The sequence below is a fragment of the Procambarus clarkii genome, chromosome 4 (genome assembly GCF_040958095.1).
Source record: "Procambarus clarkii isolate CNS0578487 chromosome 4, FALCON_Pclarkii_2.0, whole genome shotgun sequence".
NCBI lineage: Eukaryota > Metazoa > Arthropoda > Malacostraca > Decapoda > Cambaridae > Procambarus > Procambarus clarkii.
The window spans coordinates 6,356,055-6,384,054 of NC_091153.1; the positions used below are offsets into that span (position 1 = coordinate 6,356,055).

Sequence of the window (28,000 nt, forward strand, 5' to 3'; positions counted from 1 at the left end):
AAGTTCAGCTAAAAAGGCTTACTGGAATTATAAGACTAAATGTAAGACATGCTGCCAATAACAATACACATAAGATTGTGAGCATGGTAAATAACAGTGAGCAGTATACATTTGGTTTCGTTAACATTCCAACCCGTCCTCTTAAAAATAACGCTGCTTTTGGCTCGTATGCGTGCTATGGTCAAACGTGGACATAATTTGAAATGAAATCGGCTCACGAAAGTGACGCACTGTCCCGTTTTCTGTTTGAGTCACCTGGCTTACTCGGAAAGGTTAGGAGAGGAAACTTTATGAGAATTTCCTGCCCACCTAACCTATAAGAGGACCCTTAACTTACTGTTGTTGAAAAAAAAATATATTTATTTTATTTCATTTTATTTTCAAATTACGTCCACTTTCGGCCATACGGGTAAACGGCCAAAAGCGACGTTATTTTTAAGAGGACAGGTTGAAGATTTGGTCTAGGAAACTCACTGTTGCCAACCTGCTTGACAAACCTTCCTGTCTTCTTAACTGACAAATGTTAATACAGTTACCTAGATGTTCAAATTACTGTATTTAGCTATGCTATCTCTTATTTAAATGTAAAAACTCTAACTTGATTTATAATCTACAAACATATGTTGTATGCACAACTAGAAGCACCCATTACCAGAGAAAGGGAAACCATACATGGCTTACCTCTCTCTGTGGGCTCTGTTTGGTGTGCCACTCAGCCTCTTTTGAGGAATCCCAACAAACTCTACAAATCTGTGGATACAAACTACTATTACCATTTGGCTACATTAGAAACATTTCTTAATGTGATTTGCTCAACATAAGTCCCCACAAATTTATGTATAATTATAAAGTATTAGTTTTAACAAAATAAGATGGTTGAAATCAAGTTACAAAGAGGTAATAAATATAGTACTTCCTGAATATTGTTTCCTTACTGGCCAAACAGTGGCCAGGAGGTACTGTATTTTAGTAGTCAGGAGGTACTGTATTACCTCCTGAATATTGTTTCTTTCTGGCCAAACATTACTGTTTATAACAATACATCGCCAGCTTTTCATTTACAATATAAGTTATCAGTCGATTCCAAGCACAATGAGACCAGTATTCAATACATTACATTAAAAAGGAATCGAGGTCAATCAATTTCAAGTGCTACAAGAGGGCTTCCTCAGTAGTTCCCTGATGCTACACCCTGGACACATCCAAGTCACAGGGGAAACACACCAGTGCTCCAGCACCAACTGGGAGCCAGGACCAGAATCTGGACACCTGAAAGAGGCTTAGGGAAGCCTAGGGATCAGAGATCACCACATAATAAAAATCCACCACAGAGAAAACCAGCACTTCAAAACAAATAACTGCTTGGAAGCAAGCAGTGCCGCACTTCTTGCTTGGTGTCCGAACCTAGGTGTTTTTCCACGTGTCATCTCTATCAGAAGGTTGGCACGGTGATGTATTTCGCTGGATAGACCTTCTCCTCAGCTCTTTGAATCTGGTGTGTTTGATGCATATTTATCACCATCTTTACAGCAAGTAGGTGACTTCTTTGATGGTGTCCCACTTGCATTCCTCTTCTTAGCAACAGCATGAGGTTTTGTGCCACTCCTTTTGCCACTTACTTTCCCTCCATCACTGTTCTTTGGTTTCTGAGCATGTAGAGCTCTCCTTTTTTTCTTGGATTTTTCTTGATCGCCATCTCATGCTTAATACAGTCACCTCATATTAGGCAGCACTGGCGAAGCTGCTGCAGGTTGATGTGCAGGCACAGTTACTGGTATGCTTGCCACCAGGTAAGCACATCAGTAAAAAATGGAAGCCAGCTTTCCCCAATGAGGGAGGAGGTGGAGCTAACTAGTAAGGGTGCTAGTTTCGCTAAGTTTTGATTGTTTCTTTTCTTCTTGGGAGAGTTCCAGTGTTAAGCATTCCAGTGTTCAGGGGGATCCAGGGGATTCAGTAGTTAACAGAATTCCAGTTAAACCAGGCAGTTTTTTTTTTTTTTTTTTTTTGCTTTGCCTAACCTTCTGGGTGCTTTCCCTAGTGATGGCAAATATGATATCTTTAAATGTAAAGTGATCATAGGCCATTGCTCCTTGTGCCTCTGTGAGGGGGCCAGGTTTTGGCTCATGGTCCCCGGTAGGCAAAAAAGAACTCTGCAACTGATGACAATCAGTGATGATAGGAGCCTACGGGGGTCATCCAGAAACCGGCATTTCATTACATTCAATGCTGGTTTTTGGCCTCCTTACATTTCTAGGCCTCTCCTTTTCCTTCCTTCAACATGTCTTGATTTAGGCACACACTCCTTTGTACTTGTGTTTGTGTGTGTGTTTCCCTCAACTTCCACCTACTATGTAAGTTACTGGTGGACTAGACTGTAAAGTTGCCTTTACATTATGGAATGGAATAATGTTTATATTAATGGAATGTTTACGTTATACATTACATTATGGCCCACCACCTTTATTCTTACCACTGGCCCACCTTTATTCATACCACTAGCCCGCCTCCTTTATTCTTACCACTGCCCACCTTTATTCATACCACTACCCGCCTCCTTTATTCTTACCACTGGCCCACCTCCATTATTCCTACCACTGGCCCACCTTTATTCTTACCACTGTCCTATCCCTCTTTCCAGTTCCATGTTTTCCCATATAAATGGAAATATATTTATGTTTCCCATATAAATACCTTGTCTGTGCTGTACTACATTTGGCCTCTGCCAAAGGATTGAAGACAATCGGAAAGTACCTTTGTGGTGATTTTAGTCTTGAGACTGTTTTCCAGGCATCACAGTTTGGTGATCGGCAGAACGATCTTAAATCCTGTAAAGCTTTGCGAGTTTCTACATCAGCCTCTTGGATATATTCTTCTTCTGTTAACCATTTCACTTTGGGGGGAAATTGCCGACGCCTGAAAATAAATATAGATAATCAATGAATAAATAAAAAGAGAGTAAGCATACATCATTACGTGACACTGAATTAATTCATACATTTCTCAAGAAACTCGGATTATGTGATCACCTCGGACATCTCCAATGTTACACAAAACTCAGCAAATGTAATAAAATACCTCTTTCTGGTGAATTCCTCAATGGCTTCCCATGCTACTGAGGAGGTCCTTCCAGAAAAACCGTCAGAATAAAATGATCCAACAGACAAAAAAAGTAACTTCTTTTGAACCCAACAGTAATTAATTAATTTTATGTATACTATACATATATAAATAAAAATGGCTACCACCACATTGTGGATAACATTTTATTCACCTGAACACTTGGAGAATTGCCTGTATCAGTTTGTTGCCTTTCTGGGTGCTTTCCCAGTCGGGAAGCAGTGTCATCCACTTTCTGTGCCTCTGTGATGGAAGCCAATCATAATTATGGTTCGTACTTCCCAGTAGGCCAAACAGAACTCCACAGCTGATGTGATCTCACAAGTCAAGTGTGTGGCCACGGGCAGGGCTTGGGGAGTAGAACTCTCAGAACCCCATCTAGGTACAATCCAGGACCTAATAATTGGGAGTTATCTCAGCGAGATAGCTTCAGGGAGCCACCAAGGACCCATCCAGAAAGAGGCGTTTCACTACATAGAATGCAAGTTTCTTATGACGAAAATACATTGCTATGCTTGTTTCTTCTAATGTTTCATTCAGCTATGAAATTTTTTTAAAACCATGATTGGAACCATATTAAGTGTTACCATCATACCCTAATATTTCTCATGCTCTATGAGCTTATTTCATGGCACAAAACTTCAATTTCAACTGACCATAATAATTTACAACTATTGTACTGTACTAGTATATCCTGACTAAAGAAATTTCACCATAATCACCAGTATTTCTCATGATCTAGCCTTTTAAAGTTTAATTTTTAAAAGTAAGGCCATGATCCCCAAAATGGTGTAAATGAACCAGGACCATCAAGCTGTCCACAGGTCACTGAACTCCGGCTCTGCATTCTAAGTAATTCTGCACTTCACCAAACACTTGTTCAGTGAAGTGGGGTACTTAAAGCGTGTTTTCCAACCAGGGATTCACTAGATCGAGGTAACATTGTACTAATAGTGATCCTGCCTGGTTACACAACACCAAAGATGGAGAAACATGAGAAGCACGATGTACTCACCAGAAGGTCTGAAACTTGGATTTCCACTTATCAGGAACAGTGTGATAAGATACCATTACAATGATGATTCCTAATGTAGCTTCACGATACTGGCTACTTAAAAATACTGCGACTACTGCTGCCAGTTGCATAGCCCATTGAACTAGGTTGATTGAACGCTTATCTGTTAGAGGGCCATAGCGATACACCATAGCAAAACTGATCAGTCCGGCCACCACTATATAACCTGTATTAAAACGTAATGTTAAGTATACATAGATCATATTTTAATAACAAATAATAAGCTTAGATATATGTATTATTAATTACTTTTCTCTGCGCAAAAAAATCACATAAAATTATATAACTTTAGCATTTTATGTTTCAATGTATATATCCACTTAGAGTACTGAGCCCTAAACCTTTCCTCTGTGCTTTAGTCATAGTTTACATTTGGATAACTTACAGTCATAAATGTTATATTTCAATCATTATGATCAACAGAAATCGAGCACTAAATGTAATGAAACATCTCATCATCATCACACACACACAACCCCCACATTCCTCATCATCACACACACAAACACCACATTCCTCATCATCACACACACAAACACATTCCTCATCATCACACACACAACCACATTCCTCATCATCACACACTGCTAATTCCTCATCATCATACACACTGCATTGCTCATCATCACCCACAGTCCCACTTACCAACAGCAATGGAATGATTTTCTTTCACAATGGAGAGGAAGTTCTGCCACAGGTACTGGATGAGGTATATCGTCAGGCCCCAGCCTCCAACCATCAGTGTCACTGCACCAGATTTCTATGATATAATAATGAAAAAATTATCCTTTAACTTTCAAAATGGACAGAAACTGTTTAATGAATCAGTTTCCAATGTGGTGAAAATCCAACAATGAATTTCATGAAATGCCTCTTTCTGATGGGTCCCTCAGTGGCTCAGTGGGGCAAATGAGTACATGATAATTTTGAGAGATTTTTTACCATTTGTTTACATTATTGGGAAAGGGGGGAGTTCATTCAGTGGGCTGTGAGGCTTCGGTGTCTTTTGAACCCAGCAGTACTGGGTTTGCTGACTTTCTGGGTGTCTTTCCCAATGAAGTGGCGGAGTGTCACCTGCTTCCGCTTCTCTCAGGAGGGGCCCAGGTTCTGGCTCTGTTCCTCAGTAGGACATACTGAGGAACTGAGTCTTAACATTGATGTGACTCAGTCAGGAGGGAAGAGGAGCTACCTCCATGCACTAGCTTCAGGAAGCCACTGTTTAGCCCCTCTAGAAATAGGGATACATTCCAAAGACCTCTCAAAGTCCAATCTTTTCCCACTTTTTACTCGTTAAATTTCTTATTTTAAATTATATATTTAATGCTCCCTCTACTGTCTAGCCATAAATTTAGCACATATTAAAAGTTCAGAATACCTGGAATGTGCAAAGATGCACAAATACAGCTCAACAAGTTTGTAAAACATAATGTAAAGGGTGTGTGGATGCTTGATTCACTGCTAAGAGCATAAAAGACCCAATAATTAATGCATACCATCCATATTAATCAATTCTCAACCCACATTATTCCAAAATTAGTCTGTTTAATTTAAAACTAGGCATACAAATTTTTACCACATCACCCCAAATCCATGTTGTTAAATACTGTATAATACCACTTGTATTGTAGTCGGCTAGTATAGGGTACCCATATATTGTCTGTCCCAACTATTTAAATTATTAAATTCCTATTTTACAGTACAGTATATTTATTAAAGTTATACAATGCCTATTGTATTAAATTACTGTAAAAGCAAAACACTCCTGTTTTATTGCAGACTATACTCCACTCCTATTTTATTATGGGCAGAACAATCCATTCCCATCTTCTGGGGGAGCCCCTGGTGCCTCCCTGAAGCTATCTTGCTGAAATGGCTCCCAACTACTAGATCGCATCAGCTGTGGAGTTCAGTTCAGCCTGCCGGGGACGAGAGCCAGAACCTGGCTTCCTCACAAGAGGTGCAGGGAACAGGTGACACCCAAAGAGTGTCAGCAAACCAATACAGACCAATCCTGGGTTCAAGAGAGATTGAAACCTCACAATCTGCCAAATGACTCTCCCAAAAATGGCTTCTTCACAGAGGTACAGGGTGCAAGGGATTTTTACAATCACCCTCACCAAGAATACAGCCAGAAAGTGAGGAAATACAGGTTTTTTCATTTGCAGCCTTCTCCTTTTCTGGCAAAGAATGATATGGTTGATTTCTAGAGGGGTCGTTTGGTTGTTGATGTTTAGTATGTCTAGCCAGGGGTGCATCATTTGCTATTCTGCTGCATTGGTTTGTTGCTACCTGCTCTGCTTCAGTGGATGTGTAGTTTGTTGACCCGGTTTTCTTGGTTTCATGTTTCAAGACTTGTTTATCCCAGGTTGTCTGCAGTGTCATTAAGTCTAGCCAGCCTGCGAGCCCATGATGTTCACAAGTTTGTGACTTTACCTGTGGTGTTTTCTAGCATGTCCTGGGCTGATATACAAGCTCAGGGGGTTTCAGACAACTAACAGGGTCCTGGCAGTTCATTACCTAGTCAATGCTCCTATTTCCATCGGCTTTTGTTGCACTGGGTTGGGTTTCCTATCAAAGAATGCATGTTGTTTTTGCTCTCCTCCTCCCTGGAAAGTCCTGTGTTTCACTTCTACTCTGTTATTAGTTAGCGTCAGGAAGCCACTGTTTGGCCCCCTCCAAAAAACAGAATTTAACGTAATGAAACGCATCTTTCTAGTAGGGCCTTGAGTGCTTTCTGATCCCTCTCCTTCCCCCTACCAGGTACACTGGTTCATGGTCTTTCAACTCTGGATTGAGAATGTGATAACATGAAAGCTGTGAGCTCCCAGTGGTGCTGCCAACTATTGGTGGCCAGCCATAACTTGAGGGGGTCCAACCTAACTTCTGAGTGAATCATTTGTGGAGCCATTTGGCAGTTTCAGGGCTTTGATTTCTTTGAACCTTGCAGTTGTTTGTATTGCTTCTCCTACTTTCTGAGCATTTTCTCAGTGAGGGGTGATTGTAACGACCCCCTGCTCCCTGTGCCGCTGTGAGGAAGGAAGGGGGGGGGGGAGCAAGTATTGATGCAAGTTTTCTGGTCCTTGGTAGATCATACAGGGTTCCTATGGCTAATGAACTCAGTAGGGGGTTAGCTTTAGCTACCTCAGCGAGTTAGTTCAAGGAGCCACCGATGTCCCACCAGAAATAGGCATATCATTACATTCAACACTGTTTTTTTCCATATTTTTAAATTTGATTTACTTCCTTTTTTCAGCAATGTATCCCATTGCATTAATTGACGGCCAACTGTACTAGTTATTACATGCTATAAAGTACTGTAATGGTCTTGACATTATTTTACTATGGAGAAATGAGAGTATCAACTGATTTTCTCTAGTTAGCACATCTGACATGAAACTACAAATTTTGAAATGATAAACTCTGTAAAGTAATTTGACAACTATTTTAGTAACTGATACCAACTAACCTACTAACCTTTGGCACAAGTCTTGCCATAATATAAACAATAATTAGGAGAGAGCCTAAAATTCCAATAGTAATTCCTGTGGTGTAGTGGAAGAAGGTATTCTTTGCCAGGTGGTGAGCAGTGAAGAAGAGCAGCACAGCTGTGATGAGAGTCACCACACGCCATAAGTCCACCCCTGCAACACAACAATACCATCAATACACTGCCAGCTGCAAATTATATATTAATAATATGATTCTACTTTTCAGTCTGGGATTGCAACCCAAAAAGATGAAGAGTCACAATAACGTGGCTGAAAAATGTTGACCATACCTAGAATTTAAAGAGACGACACGTTTTGATCCATTCTGGACCATTATCAAGTCGATTATTAAGTCACAATCGACTTGATAATGGTTCAGGATGGACCAAAACGTCGTCATCTCTTCAAATTCTAGTGTGTGGTTTGGTCAATCCAAAAGGCTCCCGATGGATACATTACTTTAAGAACAATCAAGCACTGAATGTAATGAAATGAATCCTTGTGAGCCTCTCTGAATCTTCCCGAGCATATACTCAGAATCATCTAAACGGTGCTATACTGGGTGCTAATGAATCATGAGCCTACTGGAAACAAGAACCAAAATCTGGCTCCCTCAATGGAGGCATAGGGTAGTGGGGATGCAAGATCAACCACATTACCGAAGAAAAAATACTGTAGAAAGGTAGAGCGCACCGAAATAAGTAACTACTTCAGCAACATTTGTAACCTGGATTCAATCTAAGTAGATACAATATGTGGAAAACTTGGATGTAATTGTACTCATTGAAATACTACTGTCGGGTTAAGTCATAACTAATGGAGTATTTCCCAAGACTACCATATTGTAAGAAATGGGAGGGAAGAAAGAGGGAAGGGGGGGATTAGCCGTGTTGGACAGGAAGGGCTGGACATGAAAAACAGTTGTTAATCCCAGGCTGTGGAGTATTAAGTGACTATATAACAGGGAGTACTAAAATAATAGCAGCAGTGATATACTGTACAGTTCTTCACAAAATGACATAACACTCAGGCAAAACATGCCAGGAATAATAGTGCTGTTATTACTTTCCTGGAAAGAACTGCCCCAGTTGCTAACAGGAATGGATCTCGACTCTTAATCATGGGGGACTTCAGCCATGGTAAGACAGATTGGGATATTAGCGAATCCACACAGGGGGTACTTACTAGGTGAGTACATGGAGAGCTAAATTAATGAGATTCCCCCCCCCCCCCCCAAAAAAAAAAAACTTTCTCAGCCAACATGTCAATGAACCCACAAGAACAAGGGATAATAATGAACCAGCCAAACTTGATATGATATTCAAAGGGTACTTGATTATTTTTGGAAGTAGAGATGTACTGTTTCGATAAAAGACCAGTAGATAGAAATGGTATATTGAAGGGAAATGTATAAGGAAACTGAAGAATGAACAACACTAACTGCACACAGAAATCACAATAGCGTGATATATCAAATGAACAAATCCATAAGGGCCTTGATGAGGGTTCGAACCAAAGTGAAATAAGATAAGATGGTGAAATAAGTGAAATAAGAAGATGGTGATAAGATGGTGAAATAATAAGTCAAATAAGATGACTAGAGAGCACCTGGGAACACTCAGCACATAGGTTTGAACCTTCATCAAGGCCCTTGTGGACTTTTACACTGTAACTAATATAAAACCCAACCCAAGTTACTTGTCACATCAGGAGGAAACACAACAGTTAAGGAACATGAGAAGAAACTGAGGACAGGAATGGAACAACCAAGAACCGGGTTGTTCTCATTCACCAAGAACAACAGAGAAGTGTGTGAGAAACTAAACAGGAGATACCAGAAGGTCTTCAAAATAGAGGAAGGAGAAATAGTGTTTTCACTGTCAAGAGTGAATAAAAGGAATGTGTTAATAAGTGAAACGGAGTAGGCAAACTTCATTCACAGCTTAAACTGTAGTAAGAATAGGACTGTAGGGTGATGCAAGAAAATCTTGACAAAGTTCAGGAATGGACAGATAATGGTTGCAGAAGCTCAATCCAAGTGTGAAGCAATGAAAATATATAAGGAAGACAGGATGCCTGTATTTAACTACACCATCAGGGGGAACCAATTGCAAGAAACAATAAGAGAAAAAGACCTGGGAGTAAATCTTAACACTAATACTAGAAACTCATGTGAACAGTATAACATCAGTAGCATATGGGAAGTTAGCAAACTTAAGAATATCATTTAAAAATCTTGATAAGGAGGGATTAAGTCCATAAACACTGCCTATGTGAGACCATTATTTAAGTATCAACATCCTCCAAATTGTTAAGTATTTTTAAAGTGTTGATGAGATCAGCTCTAATCATGTCTGGTTTGCAGTGTTGTTAACCCTGAGGCCCTCAACTGTTCCTGGCAGTTGACTTAGTTCTGGAATGAACTTTACCCAAATCAGCTAAGTCTTTCTGACGATTGTCTCCATACTTAGATACAATAATCCAAGTGAGAGGGGGGGGGGCACCTGAGATTTATAGTTGCTTAATTATATCTTCTTTTCTTTAAAGTCAAAGGTTCACTTGGTTATTCCTAGAATTTGGTTAGCTTTTTTTTTTTACTGCAGCTCCCACGTGCTTATTATTGTGAACCTTTCATTGAAAGATTGATTCTGACTTCAATGTCATTTCCTTCAGCATTCTCATGCAAAGTAATGTTGCTAATTTGGTTTTAGTTGTAGGTGTAAGGAAGTTCTCGTTTCCTGTAAGAGTAATTGGGCAATGGAAGACTGAAGGAGAGGTTGTGAAGCCAATTCCATTCACAACTTAAAAAAACTTTATTGTTAATTGAGATAATTAGCGCGCCAAGTATAAACGGTAGGAGGCGGGGTATAAAGAGCTATATCTCACTCCTCTGCTATCACTGATAGGCAAGGTAAGCACAACCCAAACTGCTCTCGATTTGATAAACTAATAAGAGTTGAGAGGCAGGACCAATGAGCTATAGTTTATCCCCCATATGTACACTTGCAAGTGAATACTAGATACACATCCCACGTATGATCAAACCATCTTATGAGATTTGGATAATGGTGGTGAAGTAAACCCACCCACCCATTTCGTAAACCTACGAAGTAAACCTAGCAGTAAATAGGTACCTGGGAGTTAGACAGCTGCTACGGGCTGCTTCCTGGAGGATATGTAACAAAAAAGGAGGCCTAGTCGAAGACCGGGCCGCGGGGACGCTAAGCCCCCGAAATCATCTCAAGATTACCTCAAGATATGTGCCAAAGTTCGTTAATAAGAAATAATAATAATGGCTTTCTCCCACCCCATAAAAGTGGGAAGTGCATGGGTGGTGGTGGTGATCGCAGTGGGGTAATAATATCCATGAGTGAAGTTGGTCTGACACTGAATCAACCATATCTGCGGTAATTCAAAGTTAATTCAACGTGTGTGTGCTTATCTACGGGATAAAATGATGTTACAGTGATGCCACACATCCCGTGCACACACACACATCATATAATTCGTTTTGTTTGAGACAGCAAGCCTGTGTATGACCATATACACATGAATACACACTCATTCATATGCTCACTCTCTCACTGCGCACAATTAGGTGAGGACACTCACTCACTCACTCATTCCCGTCCAAAAATCGAAACCACAATTCCCGATTGTGAGTCAAGAAGAAGCCAATTGTGCTACAACACTTAGTTTTGATTAGATTGGGTTGAGTTTGGTTACGTTCGATAAAGTTGGGTTTACTTAGAGAGTCGTGATGACTTTGGGGTGGTGCCAATAAGCTCAGGTCTTAGACCCAACTGGTCTATTGTATCCTTGTTAAAGGCCAAAGCAAAGTTTGAGAGGAATAACATCCATGTTCTATACTTGGGTGGCATAACCAATTCAAAAATAACACTACCCAGGGTAAACAAAATTAATTTCTAATATGTTAGTGTTATTATTGAAATAAGTGTTGTTATTGATACTGTTATTATTATTTGAATGTACAGTATTAAATATTTTTTTATTCGAGAACTGGAAAGTGGTGAGAGTAGTGGAGGATTGGTGAGGGGAAATGGGGTGGATGAGGGAGTTGGGGGGTGGGGGTGGAGGAGGGAGTTGGGGAGGGGATGGATGAGGGAGTTGGGGGGGGATGGATGGGGGTTGGGGGGGGGGGGTGGATGAGGGAGTTGGGGGTGGGGGGGTGGATGTAGGAGTTGGGGGGGTGGGGTGGATGTGGGAGTTGGGGGGTGGATGTGGGAGTTGGGGGGGGGGTGGATGTGGGAGTTAGGGGGGGGATGGATGTGGGAGTTGGGGGGGATGGATGTGGGAGTTAGGGGGGGGTGGATGTGGGAGTTAGGGGGGGGGTGGATGTGGGAGTTAGGGGGGGGGTGGATGTGGGAGTAAGGGGGGGGGGTGGATGTGGGAGTTAGGGGGGGATGGATGTGGGAGTTAGGGGGGGATGGATGTGGGAGTTAGGGGGGGGGTGGATGTGGGAGTTAGGGGGGGTGGATGTGGGAGTTAGGGGGGTGGATGTGGGAGTTAGGGGGGGGGGGTTGGATGTGGGAGTTAGGGGGGGGGTGGATGTGGGAGTTAGGGGGGGGTGGATGTGATGGGGGGGGGGGGGGGTGGATGTGGGAGTTAGGGGGTGGATGTGGGAGTTCGTGGGGTGGATGTGGGAGTTTGGGGGTGAATGTGGGAGTTGGGGGGATGGATGTGGGAGTTGGGGGATGGATGTGGGAGTTAGGGGGGATGGATGTGGGAGTTAGGGGGGATGGATGTGGGAGTTAGGGGGGATGGATGTGGGAGTTAGGGGGGATGGATGTGGGAGTTAGGGGGGATGGATGTGGGAGTTGGGGATGGATATGGGAGTTAGGGGATGGATGTGGGAGTTGGGGTGCTCGATGTGGGAGTTGGGGTGCTCGATGTGGGAGTTGGGGGAGCCGGGTAGGTGTGAAAGTTGGGGTGAGGGTCCAGGAGGGGGCGGAGTATCGGGAAGGTAAACAAACAGTGTGGAGACGCCGGGCGGGGACTGCCAGGCCCTCTCTCGCTCTCTCAGCCATCAACCATGTCGTTATCCCTGAGCGAGGAGCACAAGAGACACTTGTCGTTACTGGTGCACCACGACACGACGGTAGTTAAGGAGTTCTGTCGCCTCGCCACCCAGTTTGTTAAGCATGGCGTCAACCACAGAGTGTTTACCTCTGCTGCCACCAAGCTGGGAGTTCTCCCCACACAGGTAAACTGTCTACAACCCCTTCCCCCACCTCGGGCAGGCACCCCACAATCCTCTCCCCCCTCATCCCTCTCCCTGGTTAGCCCCCCCCCCCAACACGGGTGGACTTCCAGCCCTCTCCCCCCCCCCCCACACACACAGGTGGGCTTCCCCAATCCTCTCCCCCACACGGGTCGGCTTCCCCAACCCTCTTCCCCCACACGGGTCGGCTTCCCCAACCCTCTTCCCCCACACGGGTCGGCTTCCCCAAGCCTCTTCCCCCACACGGGTCGGCTTCCCCAAGCCTCTTCCCCCACACGGGTCGGCTTCCCCAAGCCTCTTCCCCCACACGGGTCGGCTTCCCCAAGCCTCTTCCCCCACACGGGTCGGCTTCCCCAAGCCTCTTCCCCCACACGGGTCGGCTTCCCCAAGCCTCTTCCCCCACACGGGTCGGCTTCCCCAAGCCTCTTCCCCCACACGGGTCGGCTTCCCCAAGCCTCTTCCCCCACACGGGTCGGCTTCCCCAAGCCTCTTCCCCCACACGGGTCGGCTTCCCCAAGCCTCTTCCCCCACACGGGTCGGCTTCCCCAAGCCTCTTCCCCCACACGGGTCGGCTTCCCCAAGCCTCTTCCCCCACACGGGTCGGCTTCCCCAAGCCTCTTCCCCCACACGGGTCGGCTTCCCCAACCATCTCCCCCACACGGGTCAGCTTCCCCAACCCTCTTTCCCCACACAGGTCGACTTCCCCAACCCAGGTCGGCTTCCTCAATCCTCTCCCCCACATAGATCAGCTTCCCCAACCCACTTCTCACATGAGTAGGCTCCCCCAACCCTCTCCCCATAAGGGTAAGCTTCCCCCCAACACATTTCCCATGTGTAGATCCCCCTAACCCTCTCCCCACATGGGTAGAATCCCCCCACCCCCCATATTGATAATATAAATTGGGGGAGAGACTTACATTATGACAAATTGTAGTTGTGTATAATATTGTTTACTTGTTTAAGTACCAGTACCTGCATTGTGATTTTTATCATTAACATTTTTCACGTTGTTGTACTATACCTTAACCATATTCGAATATGGTATCTTAAGTACGGTATATTTTAATAAAATTAACTGGAATAAATTAAGTGCCATAGTATGTTTTATGTGAATTACTAAAGATTGGTTAGTGATTATTCCTTTAGTCAATAAATTATAAACAGACATGTACAGTATTCAAATTTGAGTAATATTGACAATCCCCTTCCACCCCCTCCCCCTCACTTAAGAAAGGAAGAAGACTAGTAGTACTGTACTCAATTAGGCATAGAAAAGTAAATGGTCACAAAGAAGTAATGCCATGATTGAGCTTCCTAATACTGTATTCTGACAAACAGCATTGTACAATAACACTCGCATTTTTACTAAGAAAAAGTGTGTATGGCTTTTATAATTGAGCTTTAACTGTTAACCTTTAGAATTTATTCAAATTAACAACACACTTTTCAAAGAACGGAACCCAGTACTATTAGTCTTAAGCCAATTTGCAAGAAATCTCCGATATAGAACATTTCTAATTGTATAGCAATTTAAAGCATTGAGAATATTTTCAGTTTTCAATTTGATAATGTACAGCTCTGAGTACAAAACATAAATTTGCTTGCATATATTCATGAACAGATAATAAAGGTCAAACGAACATTTCAATCAGCTATGGTACACCAAAGCTTCTAGAGCAACAAACTAGTCACTTAGTTCACTCTCACTTATAAGAACCCCTACCTCAAGTGTGATGAGAACAATTGAAGTACTGTACTGTACTGCAGGAAGCCAATGCATAGTCAAATTATACTAACCAGTGAAGTTAATGGTAAAAACATAAATTTTCGGAATCTATTGCAATAGTGGTCATTTATATGTAAGCAGAAACTACAAAAAGAATGGTTGCAAAGTAGCAGTGACAACTGTACAGTATATTCTAGATCTATAACAAAAGTGTGGATTAGAAAGCACTAAAGTTGAATGTTTAACCAGTTTTGTAAAGGTCACAGTGCAGTACTTCTGTGTTAAAATTATTTTGATTAAACATTACCAAATGAGGTTTAAAACAAGTGCTTATGATTCTACATGGTTTCATTCTAGTAGTTGACACATACGAGCTGGAAAATTTTTTTTTTTTATTATAGAACCTAAAATAGTTGATCTAGGTTTGCTAAACTCTCAAAGAATATAATGCCTACAAACAATTTTATAATTAACAGGTGGAGGATGCCATCAAAGCACTTGTTTTCCTACTCTCTCACTGTACTCAGGCGGCCACTTCACAGTCGGAATTCCAAGAACTTACCATTTCACTGGGCTTCAATGAAGCTGCAGTCAGTGTCTTGACTGATGTTTACACTCAACATGAAGTGGAATTAAAGGATTATTTAAAAACAATGGGAGTCAAGGTAAATTAATATTTTGATGGACTTGACTTTTTGTGTTCTTACTTACCCAGGTACTGTATTTTTAGTTACTGTACTTGTAGAGTGCTGTGTTTTTGGTGTCCCATCTTCCTTATAATCAGCCTATCCTCCTTACAGGTATGACCTATTTCCAATTACTTCTGGAACTCTTCTTTATCCTCATATACATTTACAAACTTGTGTATGGGGTTCTTCTAATTTGGGCATGTTTAGAGCTATAGTTATTACATATATATACTGTAATATCTCTTTAATCATGGAGCTCATTTTGTGCCTTTTCTTTGAACTTTTTGTTAATAAGTATATTCTTAAGTTTTGGTCTGACATACATTATATATAATTTATTTTAATCTTTTTCAATCCACATACAGTACTTGTGCTATTCTAAATTTTACCAAATTTGCACAAAGTGCACACTCTCACCATTGTGGTTCACTGATAATAAAGTATTACTTATGATTAACCATGAGTACTTTTCTTTATACAATGCCCATTTAATTTTCTCAAATAATCCATTGTTCTTATGAGCCTATTCTACTCCCCTATATGACATTTGCCAGTACAGTATTATATTTAAATCATCCATTTAGTTATTTGTCCAAATCTAACTGAAGACTCTTAACAGCCATTATGATTACTTTGCTCAAAAGATTTGCATTCTGTTTACATATTCATACAATTAGGTACTGTATGCCTTACAAATTCAAGTGTCTGGGTAGGTCCCTTTAGTAGCTCCCCTCTGCTTACATGCTTGCCTCGGAGAGAATTTTGACCACTGAAGACAAGGGCCTTTCCAAATCTGTTGCCTACTATGTGGAGCAAGAAGCACACGGGATCAGTTAGCAACCTAGTACCCAAGTATCAAAACAATGTCACAAACCACAACCTTTCTATGAGAAATGTTTGGCAATTACTGAACTGTAAAAACTAGTCAATGATAACTGGGTCCCACTGCCACCAGGTGGCGGCGTGACCCAGTCAGGGGGAACACGTGAAATCACTCTACAAAGGTCCACAGCTGTACAATACTCTGCCAGTAAGCATTAGAAATTAAGCCGCCTCTAGACAAAGAGGCATTCTAGTCCGTATAATGCACACAGCCTGAGTGTGTGTGTGTGTGTGTGTGTGTTCCACATGTCTGTGATTTAAACACTGTACTGTCATTGAGAGCCCAATGGATCAGTGCATTAAAATATTAAATAGACAATAAATGTGATAACAAACCAACACAGTACATTGAACATGCACATTAATCCTACCCCTCCAATGCACTACATGAGAGCGACCCGACTAGGAACCTTCTTCACTAACGATCAAAATTTGATGACGCCAACAAGATTTCACTGCTTGATCAGAGCAGACCTTTTAACAATACTGTACTGTATAGGAAGACAAAATAAGTTATGATAACCCCCCCCATACACACACACACAAAATGCCTCCTGTAATGCTTGTGCAGTTCAGGGGGTTAAATGTCGAAAATGATCATTAATGCCAGATATTTGCCATCAGGCTAGGCAGCAAAACATACAGAGCTGGCTCTCAATTCCCTATAATCACTGCTCACCAGCATCTAAATTATAATGAAACATGTTACTCGTTTTAACTAATTACTAATGGACTAATCTGTTACCAATCGCACCCAGCTCGAGATTAAGCTCCAATTCTCCAAAATGCAAATTAATGCATGAAACCAGTATAGTAAATTTTATGAATTTGGTGACAGTTGTAGATTATTTCAGTATCAAATAAAAAGAAGGAAAAAGAGGTCAAGAAGGTGGAAGCTGAGAAACATAAATGAGTCAATAAACATGAGGAAATACTTGTACCCTGCTCTGGTGGTCAACAGGTGAAATGCTATGGAATACACGTCCACCTTCTTACCTGCCTCCTAAGAATATTTATATTATTGTAATCCAAAATATGCAAAGCATAGAAACCTGGAATACCTACATTGATCACCACCACTCTAAATGTATGAGTAACTTAATACACTTTGGCAAGTTTTGAGTGCATGATGACAATTGAGAATAGTATCCCCAGGCTGGAAGGAGTGTAATAAGTGCAGTTTAAGCTCTGGCGTAAGGAACACAGGCTGGACAAGGAGGTAGATGAGAGTGCATGAGATAGACCAGTTAACATAGGTGTACTGGTGGGGGGATAAGATTGCCATGCTTCAACATGTCTACACTCTATCATACTCAGCAGACCACTGGAACATTATCTAACACAGTGTAGAGTTACAAACCCATTAAGATTTCAACTTAGATTCAACTGAGCAGAAGTTGTTGCTAAACATGTGGGACAAAATCTTATTGAAGCGACCATACGAGTCATAAATACTCATACTCCGCCCAAGTAAACAGAAACAAGCAACACTTAGTGGGCCAGCCAGAGGCTTAGGGCCCATGCAGGAATATCCCTGCAAAACAAAAAAACAACAACATATACTATATCATACTCTATCAGCTCTAAACATATTACTCTTTATACGCCCTAATCTTGCCAAAAGACTTAATATAATTATGGTTATTTAAGCAACACTAAAGTAGAGTATATACAAGATATGGCTCCAAATTTGAATCAAATACATTATCTTTATTCTTTCATGTGATTAAAAACATAAATAATACAAGTTCTTAAATCAATGACCAGGGCATTTATATTTCTCAATAACAATAATGACTGTCCTTACACCATTAAACAGAAGTCTTTAATGTTTCAAGCCAATAAGCAAAAGCATTTTTCACATGTAGGAATAACCTATAAATAAATAAAATATATATAGTATAATATAATTACTGTATATAATTTGAACTATTTCGTCTTCAGATACTACAGTACCACAATTTAGAGTGGAGGTTTGACATCCTAGTTGGCTCTCGAACGCTTAGTCACATAGCTGAACCTCTCATCACACTAGAGCTCTCCTTGGACACAAATACTCTTTCAGGTAAGTCGATAGCTTTCAAAATAACTTTCATTGATACAGCAAGCTTTTATCATATTCTCAAGAAATCATCAAAGGTATAGTTTCAACAGTATGGTTAAGTTCCAGATTTCTGGACACTTGAAAGGGAGTTACTGATATTCTTTGTGGCATAACAAAAAATAAAAATTTATATTAGGCTTATTGCAAAAGTTATATTGATGAATAGACTCTGAAATGGACACTTTCCATGTAATATCCATGAAGATATAAGTGGTGTCCAGAGATTCTTTGCTAAACCAAGTCTTCAGTTGCTTTAATTCTGGTCTCCAGACCCATTTGTAAGGAACTTTTTGGCAGTATATAACAATATATATATTATAACTAACTCTTAAGAGTATGGAAAGGGAGGAACTAAGCTGGTGCCCTAATGTTCAGTTTATTGCGTGTCCAGAGACTCGTATTCAAGGGTGAAGGTGCCAGGTATCTAAATTTTTGGTGACATTTCCAAGAATGGTGGAAATGAGTTAGAAATTTCATTCTTGGCAATTGGTGGGCATGAAGATCTCAAATGAGACATGGCAGCATGGGGGTACCTGTTTTCTTTTATTTTGTATTTTTTTTTTACTTCATATAAATATGAAGTAAAATAAACATTTTTTTTTTTTTTTTTTACTTCATATGGCAATATGTGAAAAAGGGGCAGACAAATGGCAATGCTAGAAAACACTGGAGACTTAGAAATCAAAATTAGCAAATATTTTGTAAATAGTATTAGAGAAGAACCAACCAGCACAGCAGACAGCATTACAGCAGAACCCAGTAAAGCTGTCGTAAACAACTAATAAAATTGATTGTGCATGGAATGTACAGTGAGGTAAAGTGTTAAATTTTAAGGTTCAAAGAGACATGTTTAATTTGCAATAATATTACTGTATAATAACTGATGCTGTATTACTGCACAATTAATACTACACAGTATCCACAGTGCAGTACTGTATTCACAACATCAGGCAAGACATGCTCACTTCTTAAGCTACCGTTCTTTAGTATAATAATTAATATTACTCCATGTAATGTGCCATTTCTTGTTTCATAACAAAAAAAAATACACAAATGTCTCCTGAAAGCATCTCTAGTTGCAGGAAATGTAGATGTTTATCTCTCAGAATGTTTGGTAATATGTTTATTGTTTGTGATGTATGTATTAACACGATGTACTGAACGGGGTGAGAATAGCTTGAGCTACCTCATCCCTTTGTGTGTATTTTACTTCAATAAACTTATTTCAATTTCTCTAGTTGCAACAAGGTTGGTCCCACATATTTTGCAGAATCTAGGTTGCACTATATACAGAAATATATATTTATGTAATCTCCTTAAAATTAATTTACTATTTCTTTAACCAGTACTTATTATCGATTGATTTATAGGATTAAGAATATTATTTTTCTTAGGTTCCCAAGATGAAGATGGTGATGGAGATCAACAATCAAAGCAAGTGTGTGACAAACTACTACTGCAGGCAGATCCCAACAACTTAGTACACATGACAAATATCCTTGAAGAGGCCCTCCGTGAAGCCCATACACACCACTCTCGTCGTATTCACAGATACCTAAAATAGTCTAGTAAAAGCTATTACAATATACTCTAATGTACTATGATACCATTCATACCTCTCAAATATGAAGGGCTAATTGTTCCTAAGATTTGTTATACAAGATAGAAAAGTCATTACTTTATTAATTTTGTATTCACTGTGTTAAGGCATTGCAGCAATTTTGCCTTTGTTGCATTATCATGTGTTACGATTCAAAATGGTATTAATTTTGCATTTCTTTAAATATTTACAGTTTAATTGCAAAGTGTAATAATTAAGTAAACAAAATACTGTACAGTAAAACTTTACAGGTGATACATTCAGTCGATGTGATGGGACCAAGTAAGTTGTACTTTAATGTGGTATATTTCCTGTGATTATAATTATTAATAAATATAAAGTTATCAAGTTTCTTTATAAACCAAATACAGGTAAAGCACATTTATTTCAAGAATATTCAAGGAAACTTTTTGTATCTTTCATTGTCAAATACAGTATTTATCAAGCAAAATGTAATGAAATGCCCCTTATCTGGGTGGCCTCAAACCCATTCTCATACCACCATGTAGAAATCCACATGCACACTGAGCACTAGAACCAGAACCTAGTGTACTGTACTCGTAGAGGTGAGGAAAACATGGGCATCTGAGATCAATCTCACAATAAAGGAAAATTTGCTCTGAAAATACAGGCACAGTAAAACTAAACTACTTTTCTCTTTCAGCAAAGTGGAAACTAGGGTAAATGGTAGGTTGCTCTATCTTAACAGACCAAGGGGTAGTATGACATGACATGGGTGGCGCTTGGTTACTACTGGATACGCTCGCTGTATCGTCCTCATCGATGCTGTATCACTTGTCTCTGACCTCTTGTGTTGGGTCCTTATTGTGTCTAGCTTCATCAATATCATAACCCTTATGTTCTTCAAACAATAAGGTTTGAATTTCACTGACTGAGAGCGATCTTTCAATACCACGTCCGATAGGGAATTGGGAGCAATTTTGAATTGCGCCACCCATGGTTGCTCATTCAAAACCGATCCAGCCAGCAGCCCTACAGATACCTGGAAATTCTTTTCAAGATGGCTGCCTCTCAATGGAGGTCCCAGGAGTCCATTTTATACCCAACCTACCGCACCCGAGTTTTGAATGGTTTGAAATCTTAAAATCATGTTTTCTCGGCCTGCGCTTTTTCTGCCACGAGTACTGTCAGCCGGCGCAGTCCAGTGGTTAAGCTGCAAAGCAAATCATGCAAACCTACTTAATAAAGACTAAACTACTGTACTCATACCGGACCCATAAACTAGGAAAGTTTAATACTTACATCGTACTCTGAGACGAATATTAAAGCCAGTTTTTGCCTCAATGCCAACACAAGACTCCTTATATATCCAGTTTGAATGTTCGTAGCCGCCATGGATAAAATGACAGCCATGATGCTTCCTGGTGCTCTTGTCTAACAACTGAGGAGTTTGGTCCTTCAAAGTGATGAAAATTATCCCCGACAATATCCAGGTGAAGCTTTAAAGAAACAAATATTTTAATTTACATGCATTTCAATTTTATTGTCAGTACAATGTTATAGCATAATCACTACCATTTGCAATTTTTACCTTTTACAGCTGGGGAAACACACAGGGAAGCAATCAGCAGGAATAGATGTAATGCCATAAAAGGAAAATTTACTAATAACCCATCATACTAAGAACATCTGCAGAATGCTGGAAAACTGCAAACAGTGGGAGCAGGCTCAGAGAAACACTCCATAATGCCCCCAGAACAAGATGTGCAGGGTAACACCCTGTGAAAACCAGCTGGGAGGCTGAGTGCTGGTGAATAGACTGTGAATTTAAGCCAATCCCAAATGAAGGGAGGTGTAAATTGCCACCGAAGCCATATGCACTGAAGAGCAGGAAATGAATCCACAGCATGCCACAAATAGAGAAACAAGACCCCATTCCACCCAGCATGCCCGCTTACCTCCCTCCCTCCCTCCCTGCTTCACTCTAGTACTAGTGTCCACCTCCACTAACTGCCTCTCTCCTTTCCCCTCCTTACTTCATGCCTGCCTCCATCCACTCACTCACTGCCTCCCTCCCATCCCTCACTCACTGCCTCCCTCCCATCCCTCACTCACTGCCTCTCTCCCATCTCTAACTACACTGCCTCCCATCCTTGGTAGCCCAATGACATAAGAGGCAGCATTAATAAATACAAATAGTGACTCAAGAGGAGTCCAGCAAGCTATATAGTATTCATTTTTTAATGTAAGCAAAAATATGATTCATTACTGTACAATAGCATAGTATTCTATGACAATGTATTTTTCACCCTTCTGAAGGCATCGCCAGTTACAACAAATCTCTGGCTGCAATCATTCAGCCCTGGTTCAATCTTAACCGAATTGAAGATGCACAGTATATTTGGTAGATTGCTTTTATTTCTGCTTTGAAACTACAAAAAAATAAGTTTAAAATTATGTAGTGTTTAGCAGGATCCTGGTAGTACAGTCGGGTTCGTTCTCGACTCACAATCGGGAATTCTGGGTTCAAATCACAAGAGAGACAGAAATAGTTAAGTGCATTTCCCCCAGTCACCTAGCAGTAAACAGGTACCCAGAAATTAGTCAGCTTGTTGAGGAGTTGCATCCTAGAGTGGGTCAGTAATTCTACCTGAATGTGAAGGGAGCTCAATATAAGCCTAACCTAACATGTATATATATATTCACTGTCCCCTGACAATGAATTATTATATTAATTACAATACACAAATTACCATCTTAACAATAACAAACAAAACGTCAACAGATCAAAGTAATTTTAAGATGCACTGGGGGGAGGGGGGGGGGGAGGGGGATGATTTAAAAGCTAAAGTATTTCATTAGTAACTAACCTCTATGGTTTTGAAGAGTGTCGTGAGAGTTTTTGGCTCTCCTTTGTAACAGAAGATATGCAACTTGTTCTTCCCATCTTCTCTCACACTCAACTCTCGTCCAGCATGCATTAAATGAAAATCTGGAGAACATACAATAATACAATTATTATACTGTAGTCTGAAAATAGCAAATGCAGATGGATATGATGAAAAGAATTTGAATTCAAGTCTATCAATACAAATATTGAAGTCATTTATATAAAATCAAATGAATATTAGTGAAAGTATGCCTGTAAATATTTCCCAAACCTTACACATGATCAAACAAAATTCACAAAATTCAAACTTTCAGGCTATACCAGATTGTATCGTGTGACTTAATTATTGTCATGTTCAAACTAACTGTAATGTAACTAAATGGGAACCTAGAGAATAAAGAAGAGCTCATCTTGGTTGCTACCTTGAAGATATTCAGTGGAGCTAGGCTTTGGAGGCATGGTTCCTGATCCAGGCTTTTGACTTCCACCAACATTAGTAGGAACATCTGAAAAATTAATCATAAATAAATACAATGCCTAATTTTGAATGCACTAAATGTAACCACCACATAAACACACATTAGTCTTATGAGCTTTTTCAATAAAGAAAACTATCTTGATTTGCTATGATTTTATATTATTCAGCTTTGAATTGTTTAAATATATATAACCCTAGCACTTTACACCTCATCTATGAAATAAATATTGTTGTGAATGTTTTTCCTAAAGTAAGATGGTACAGTGCTCCCTTGAAACTCAGTTATGTCGTTCCAAACACGATCCCGATTTGTGTGAAATCTTTATTTCTGAAAACTGCCCTTTTTTTGTGCTATTTATCACCAAATCTTCTGGATTTTCCTTATAGCAAATAAAATATAATAACATGTTTTAGCATATTTAGACATTACATTAATATATAAATGATTTTATATGCTTATAAATAATAATTATGCACAAATCTAAATACACTACAGGCTAGAAGATCACAATGATATATTTACATCAGAATCAGATTTAATAGTACCAAATTTGTTCCATCTGGTAAATCAGAGAATGAGTGCAGCATACCACTGCTTCATGCCATGTTACTATGTCCTTACTGTCTTGGTCTGACTTCCCTTACTGGTACAGAAGACTGGTTCATCTTCTGGAGGATATTATTCAGGATTCTAAAATTGATAAAGCCCACAATAATATTGTTTTTGTCAAATTTAATATCTTGTGGCAAAATTTTATTCCAATTGACATTACATTTCTCTGAAGCCATAATCATGCACAATGATTACCAACACACTCATTGATTCTCTCTTCCCTCCGTTGAGGAGTGACCCTGTCCTTTTGGAAATAAATTATGTAATGCGTTATAATCTAGATGAGAATTAGGAAAATGAAGCAGTTGAAAACTATTTCAGAAGAGGATACTATGGAGAACTTGGGAAGTTCTTTAATTAGTTTGATTCTTTAAATAATAATGAAGAAGAGTTATTAAGAATTACAGAAATAATTGTTGTTAGGCAAGGAAAGTAAATAAGATGTATGGCCAAGTTTTGTGAATATGAGAGAGGACAAAAACATTTATACTAAAACAGAGATGCAGAACTAGAAAACAGGACAGGTCAACAGAACTGTGAGGGGGGCCCAGAGAACAAAATATGAAAAAATGGAATCAATATGAGAAGAGGCCAGACCCTCAAACATAACAGCAATACAGTACAATGAAGCAAGAAATGACTACACTGCAGTGAGAGGAGAGGCAGGAAGACATTTTGATAAAGGGATTGTGGATAAATGTAAAACAGAACTAGGCCTACTCTATAAATTCAACAAATGCAAATTGCAGGTAAAGGATTTCTGAGACTGAAAATGGGGAACAGATTCACAAACAAAAAGGAAATATGTGAATCACTATATGAACAGTTCCAAAGTATATTTGTACAAAATGAAGCTTTCGGAAAACCAGACACAATGTCAAAGAGTACTGTACACAGAGGTGCCTCAAGACAATGTGGACAAATTACGCAATGAGCTACAAAGAAATAAAGCGTTGGACCAAATGGGTTTCACCCTTGGGTTCTGATCGAATGTGGACCTGAACTGGGCATTCCACTTCAATTTATTCCATCTTTGTGTATGGGAATCTTAGCAGATACTGTATATGGAAAAAGGCAAACATACTTCCAATCTATAAAAATAGCAGCAGAGAAGACATATGTCATTGACAAGTGTGGTAGTGAAAACACTAGAAATAATAGTTTAAAGCCAAATGGATAGATTACCTGGAGCGAAATGATATAGCAACAGACAGACGGACAGTATGGTTTTCGAGCAGTAAGATCTTGTGTAACAAATCTTCTTAGATTTTATAATAGAGCCACAGAGATTCTACAGTATGAGATAGAGATAGTCAGAGGTAAGAGATAGCTGGTTAACTGTGTTTATCTACACCTAAAAAAAAAAAAGGTCTTTAACCGAGTCACACACAAGAGGCTGTTTTGGAAACTGGAACATGCTGGAGGTGTGACAGGGAGACTATATGACATGACTGGAAACTTTTCTAACTGCCAGAAAGATGAGGGCAGTAATTCAGAGGTCATGTGCAGACGATGAGTCACAATAACATGGCCGGAGAATATGATGACCAAACCACACACCAGAAAATGAGGAGACGACAACATTTCGGTCTGTCCTGGACCATTATCAAATCGATTGTAGTGGTGGTCCACAATCAACTTGATAATGGCCCAGGGTTGAACCGAAATGTTGTCATCTCATCTTTGGTGTGTGGTTTGGTCATCAGAGGTAATGTATCTGACTGGAGGAGTGTTACTAACAGAGTATATATCACAGAGTTCAGTTTTTGCACCAGTGATGTTCATCGTCTATATAACGACCTACCAGAAGGAATACAAAATTAAATGAACATGTTTGCTAATGATGCTAAGCAACTAGGAAAGATCAGAAACCTAGATGACTGTCATACCCTTCAAAATGACCAGGACAAAATAAATGAATGGAGATAGATGGATAAATGGAGATTTACCTGGCAAATAGAATTTAATGTGAATAATGCATTGCTGTGGAATAGAAAATAGGTCACATACACCCTACAAATGATGTGAAAGAGCTTTAAAGAATTCTGATAAAAGGAAAGATCTAGGGGTCGTTCTAGATAGAAAACTGTCCCCTGAGGACTATATAAAGAACATTTTGCAAGAAGCCTATGCTACACTTTCAAATTTCATAATTGCTTTGAAATACTGTACATGGATGCTGAATATTAAAGAAATTATTCATGACCTTGGTGAGACCAAAGGTGGAATATGCAGCTGTTGTATGGTACCCCTATCTCCAAAAAGCACATCAATGAATGGGAAAAGGAGCAAAGACATGCAACAAAATGGCTTCCAGAACCTAGAGACAAGAGCTACAAGGAGAGATTAGAGGTGTTTAATAAGCCAGTTAGAAAATAGAAGAAAAAAGAGGCAATATGATCACTATGTACAAAATAGTAAAGAAGAATTCTTGAAACCTGGACCCCTCAAGAACAAGAGATCACAGATTTAAGCCGACTAAACAAAGTTGCTGAAAGAACATTAAAAGTTCAGTTTTGCAAACAGTGGTAGACAATTGGAATACATTAAGTGAGACGTGGTGAAGAACACAACTGTCTGAAGTTTCAAAGCATAATACGACAAAGTGCGGGAAAGACGGGAAACCATGAGCATGGCTCTCATCCTGCAACTACATCTAATTTTTTTTTAATTACCAGGGGGGAAAGCACCAAGCCATTACAACTTTATAGCACTGGGACGGGGGTTAGGATAAGGATTTGGGATGGAACTGGAGGAAGGAATGGTGCCCAACCACTTGGAAGGTCGGGGATTGAACGCCGACCTTCACGAAGCAAGACTACCGTCATTCTACCATCCAGTCAAAATGGCTGGGTGTAACTACACTTCGGTAATTACTTATACACTAAGCTTATTTCAAAGTCCCCTGAAGGTCGAACTACTAATGTTCAAGAGGATGCCACCCTACAACATAAATCCAAGGTACCTATTTACCGCTAGGTCAGCAGAAGCATTAGGGAAAAGGAAATGTGCCTAATCATTTCTGTCCTACCTGGGAATCAAATCCTCATCTACAACCGACTCAAGAACGAGAGAACTGTACTAGAAATTGAAAGATATTAATCCAAACTACTTTTTCAAATGTCCAGTGTAACAAATACAATAAGGAAACAGCTTCAAGTTTAACAGGTTACAATGTAGGACAAAAAACAGGAGATGCCTGTTCAAACAGGTTGAGGCCTTGTCAACCATGGTTTAATAAATTAAACTATTTGCCTACCGAAGCCATAATTGCCAGATAATACTTCAGTTTAAAATTTAGCTGACTTTCTGTGCCCATCGAGTCCACTTAAGACAATGGACCTTAAGCAAATTGTTGGGTCTTTTAAGGTAAATCCAAAGATCCTAAACTGGCCCGAAACGTTAGTTAACATATTTTTCTTCTACCAATCATATACAGTAAAATAACAAGTATTGATCAACTCACTAATACCAGGAACTTCATCTTGTGCGAGTCCTGGGGTAAAATACAGTAAACTAAGGAAGAGGAAGCGACAAAATAAGGATGAAAACGGCGTGGACGCGTTTGTTATGAGCGCCATCTTGGGCCTGAGTGTTTGACTTGACCCACGAGCCTATGGCGGCTCTCGCCCCACCTGCCTAACCTTTATCATTCCCCTTTACAATACCGAGCATCAACGCACATATATATCCTCTTTACCATTGTAACTCAATTCTCACATACCTATAAAAAATAAACTTATCAGGAAATCCTAAATGGAATCCATATCGTGGCTTAAACAATTTCCTGTTGCCACCAGGGGCGGTTATATTAATTGTGCTCATCAACTCATCCTGTACTCACCTATCTGTCCTCGCAGAGGCCAATTGGGCTCTATCATATCTATAATTGAAACTGTGTATAGAGTCAGCCTCCACCACATCTCTTCCTAATGCATTCTATTTAATAACTACCCTGACAATGGACAAAATTATCTCTAATGTCTCTGGCTCATTTGAGTACCAAGTTTCTACCTGTGTCTCGTTGTTCGTGTTCCGCCTATGCTAAATAGTTTGTCTTTATCCACCCTGCCAATTCCTGATAATTTTGTAGATGGTGATCTTGTCTCCCCTAATTCTTCTGTGAGTGGTAACT

General features: G+C 40.0%; 2 protein-coding genes across 2 annotated transcripts; one reads left to right on the plus strand and one right to left on the minus strand.

Annotated features, from left to right (window-relative positions):
- Positions 1-648: 648 nt before the first annotated feature.
- LOC138369382 (nuclear envelope integral membrane protein 1-like) lies at positions 649-27,470 on the minus strand. The gene is made up of 9 exons (XM_069332626.1): positions 27,332-27,470; positions 23,197-23,280; positions 22,755-22,876; positions 21,187-21,383; positions 7,667-7,833; positions 4,838-4,952; positions 4,133-4,358; positions 2,752-2,913; positions 649-750 (listed from the first exon to the last, which is right to left on the minus strand). Exons 5-9 carry the CDS (start codon positions 7,685-7,687, stop codon positions 678-680), a joined length of 597 nt encoding a protein of 198 aa, XP_069188727.1. The 5' UTR covers positions 7,688-7,833; positions 21,187-21,383; positions 22,755-22,876; positions 23,197-23,280; positions 27,332-27,470; the 3' UTR covers positions 649-677.
- On the plus strand, positions 12,637-20,271 carry LOC123752270 (COMM domain-containing protein 2). Its single transcript, XM_069332621.1, has 4 exons — positions 12,637-12,904; positions 15,125-15,313; positions 18,164-18,284; positions 19,718-20,271. The coding sequence occupies exons 1-4, from the start codon at positions 12,734-12,736 to the stop codon at positions 19,885-19,887; spliced, it is 651 nt and encodes a 216-aa protein (XP_069188722.1). The 5' UTR covers positions 12,637-12,733; the 3' UTR covers positions 19,888-20,271.
- Positions 27,471-28,000: the final 530 nt, after the last annotated feature.

Excerpts from the sequence above, each read along its gene's own strand:
- LOC138369382 (XM_069332626.1), bottom strand. The coding sequence starts at position 7,687 with ATGGCAAGACTTGTGCCAAAG. Across the intron at positions 4,359-4,837 it reads AAATCATTCCATTGCTGTTG|GTTATATAGTGGTGGCCGGA; the intron begins GTAAGTGGGACT and ends GTTTTAATACAG. Across the intron at positions 2,914-4,132 it reads TCCAAGTTTCAGACCTTCTG|GCGTCGGCAATTTCCCCCCA; the intron begins GTGAGTACATCG and ends ATTTATTTTCAG.
- LOC123752270 (XM_069332621.1), top strand. The coding sequence starts at position 12,734 with ATGTCGTTATCCCTGAGCGAGGAGCACAAGAGACACTTGTCGTTACTG. Across the intron at positions 12,905-15,124 it reads TGGGAGTTCTCCCCACACAG|GTGGAGGATGCCATCAAAGC; the intron begins GTAAACTGTCTA and ends TATAATTAACAG. Across the intron at positions 15,314-18,163 it reads TAAAAACAATGGGAGTCAAG|ATACTACAGTACCACAATTT; the intron begins GTAAATTAATAT and ends TTTCGTCTTCAG.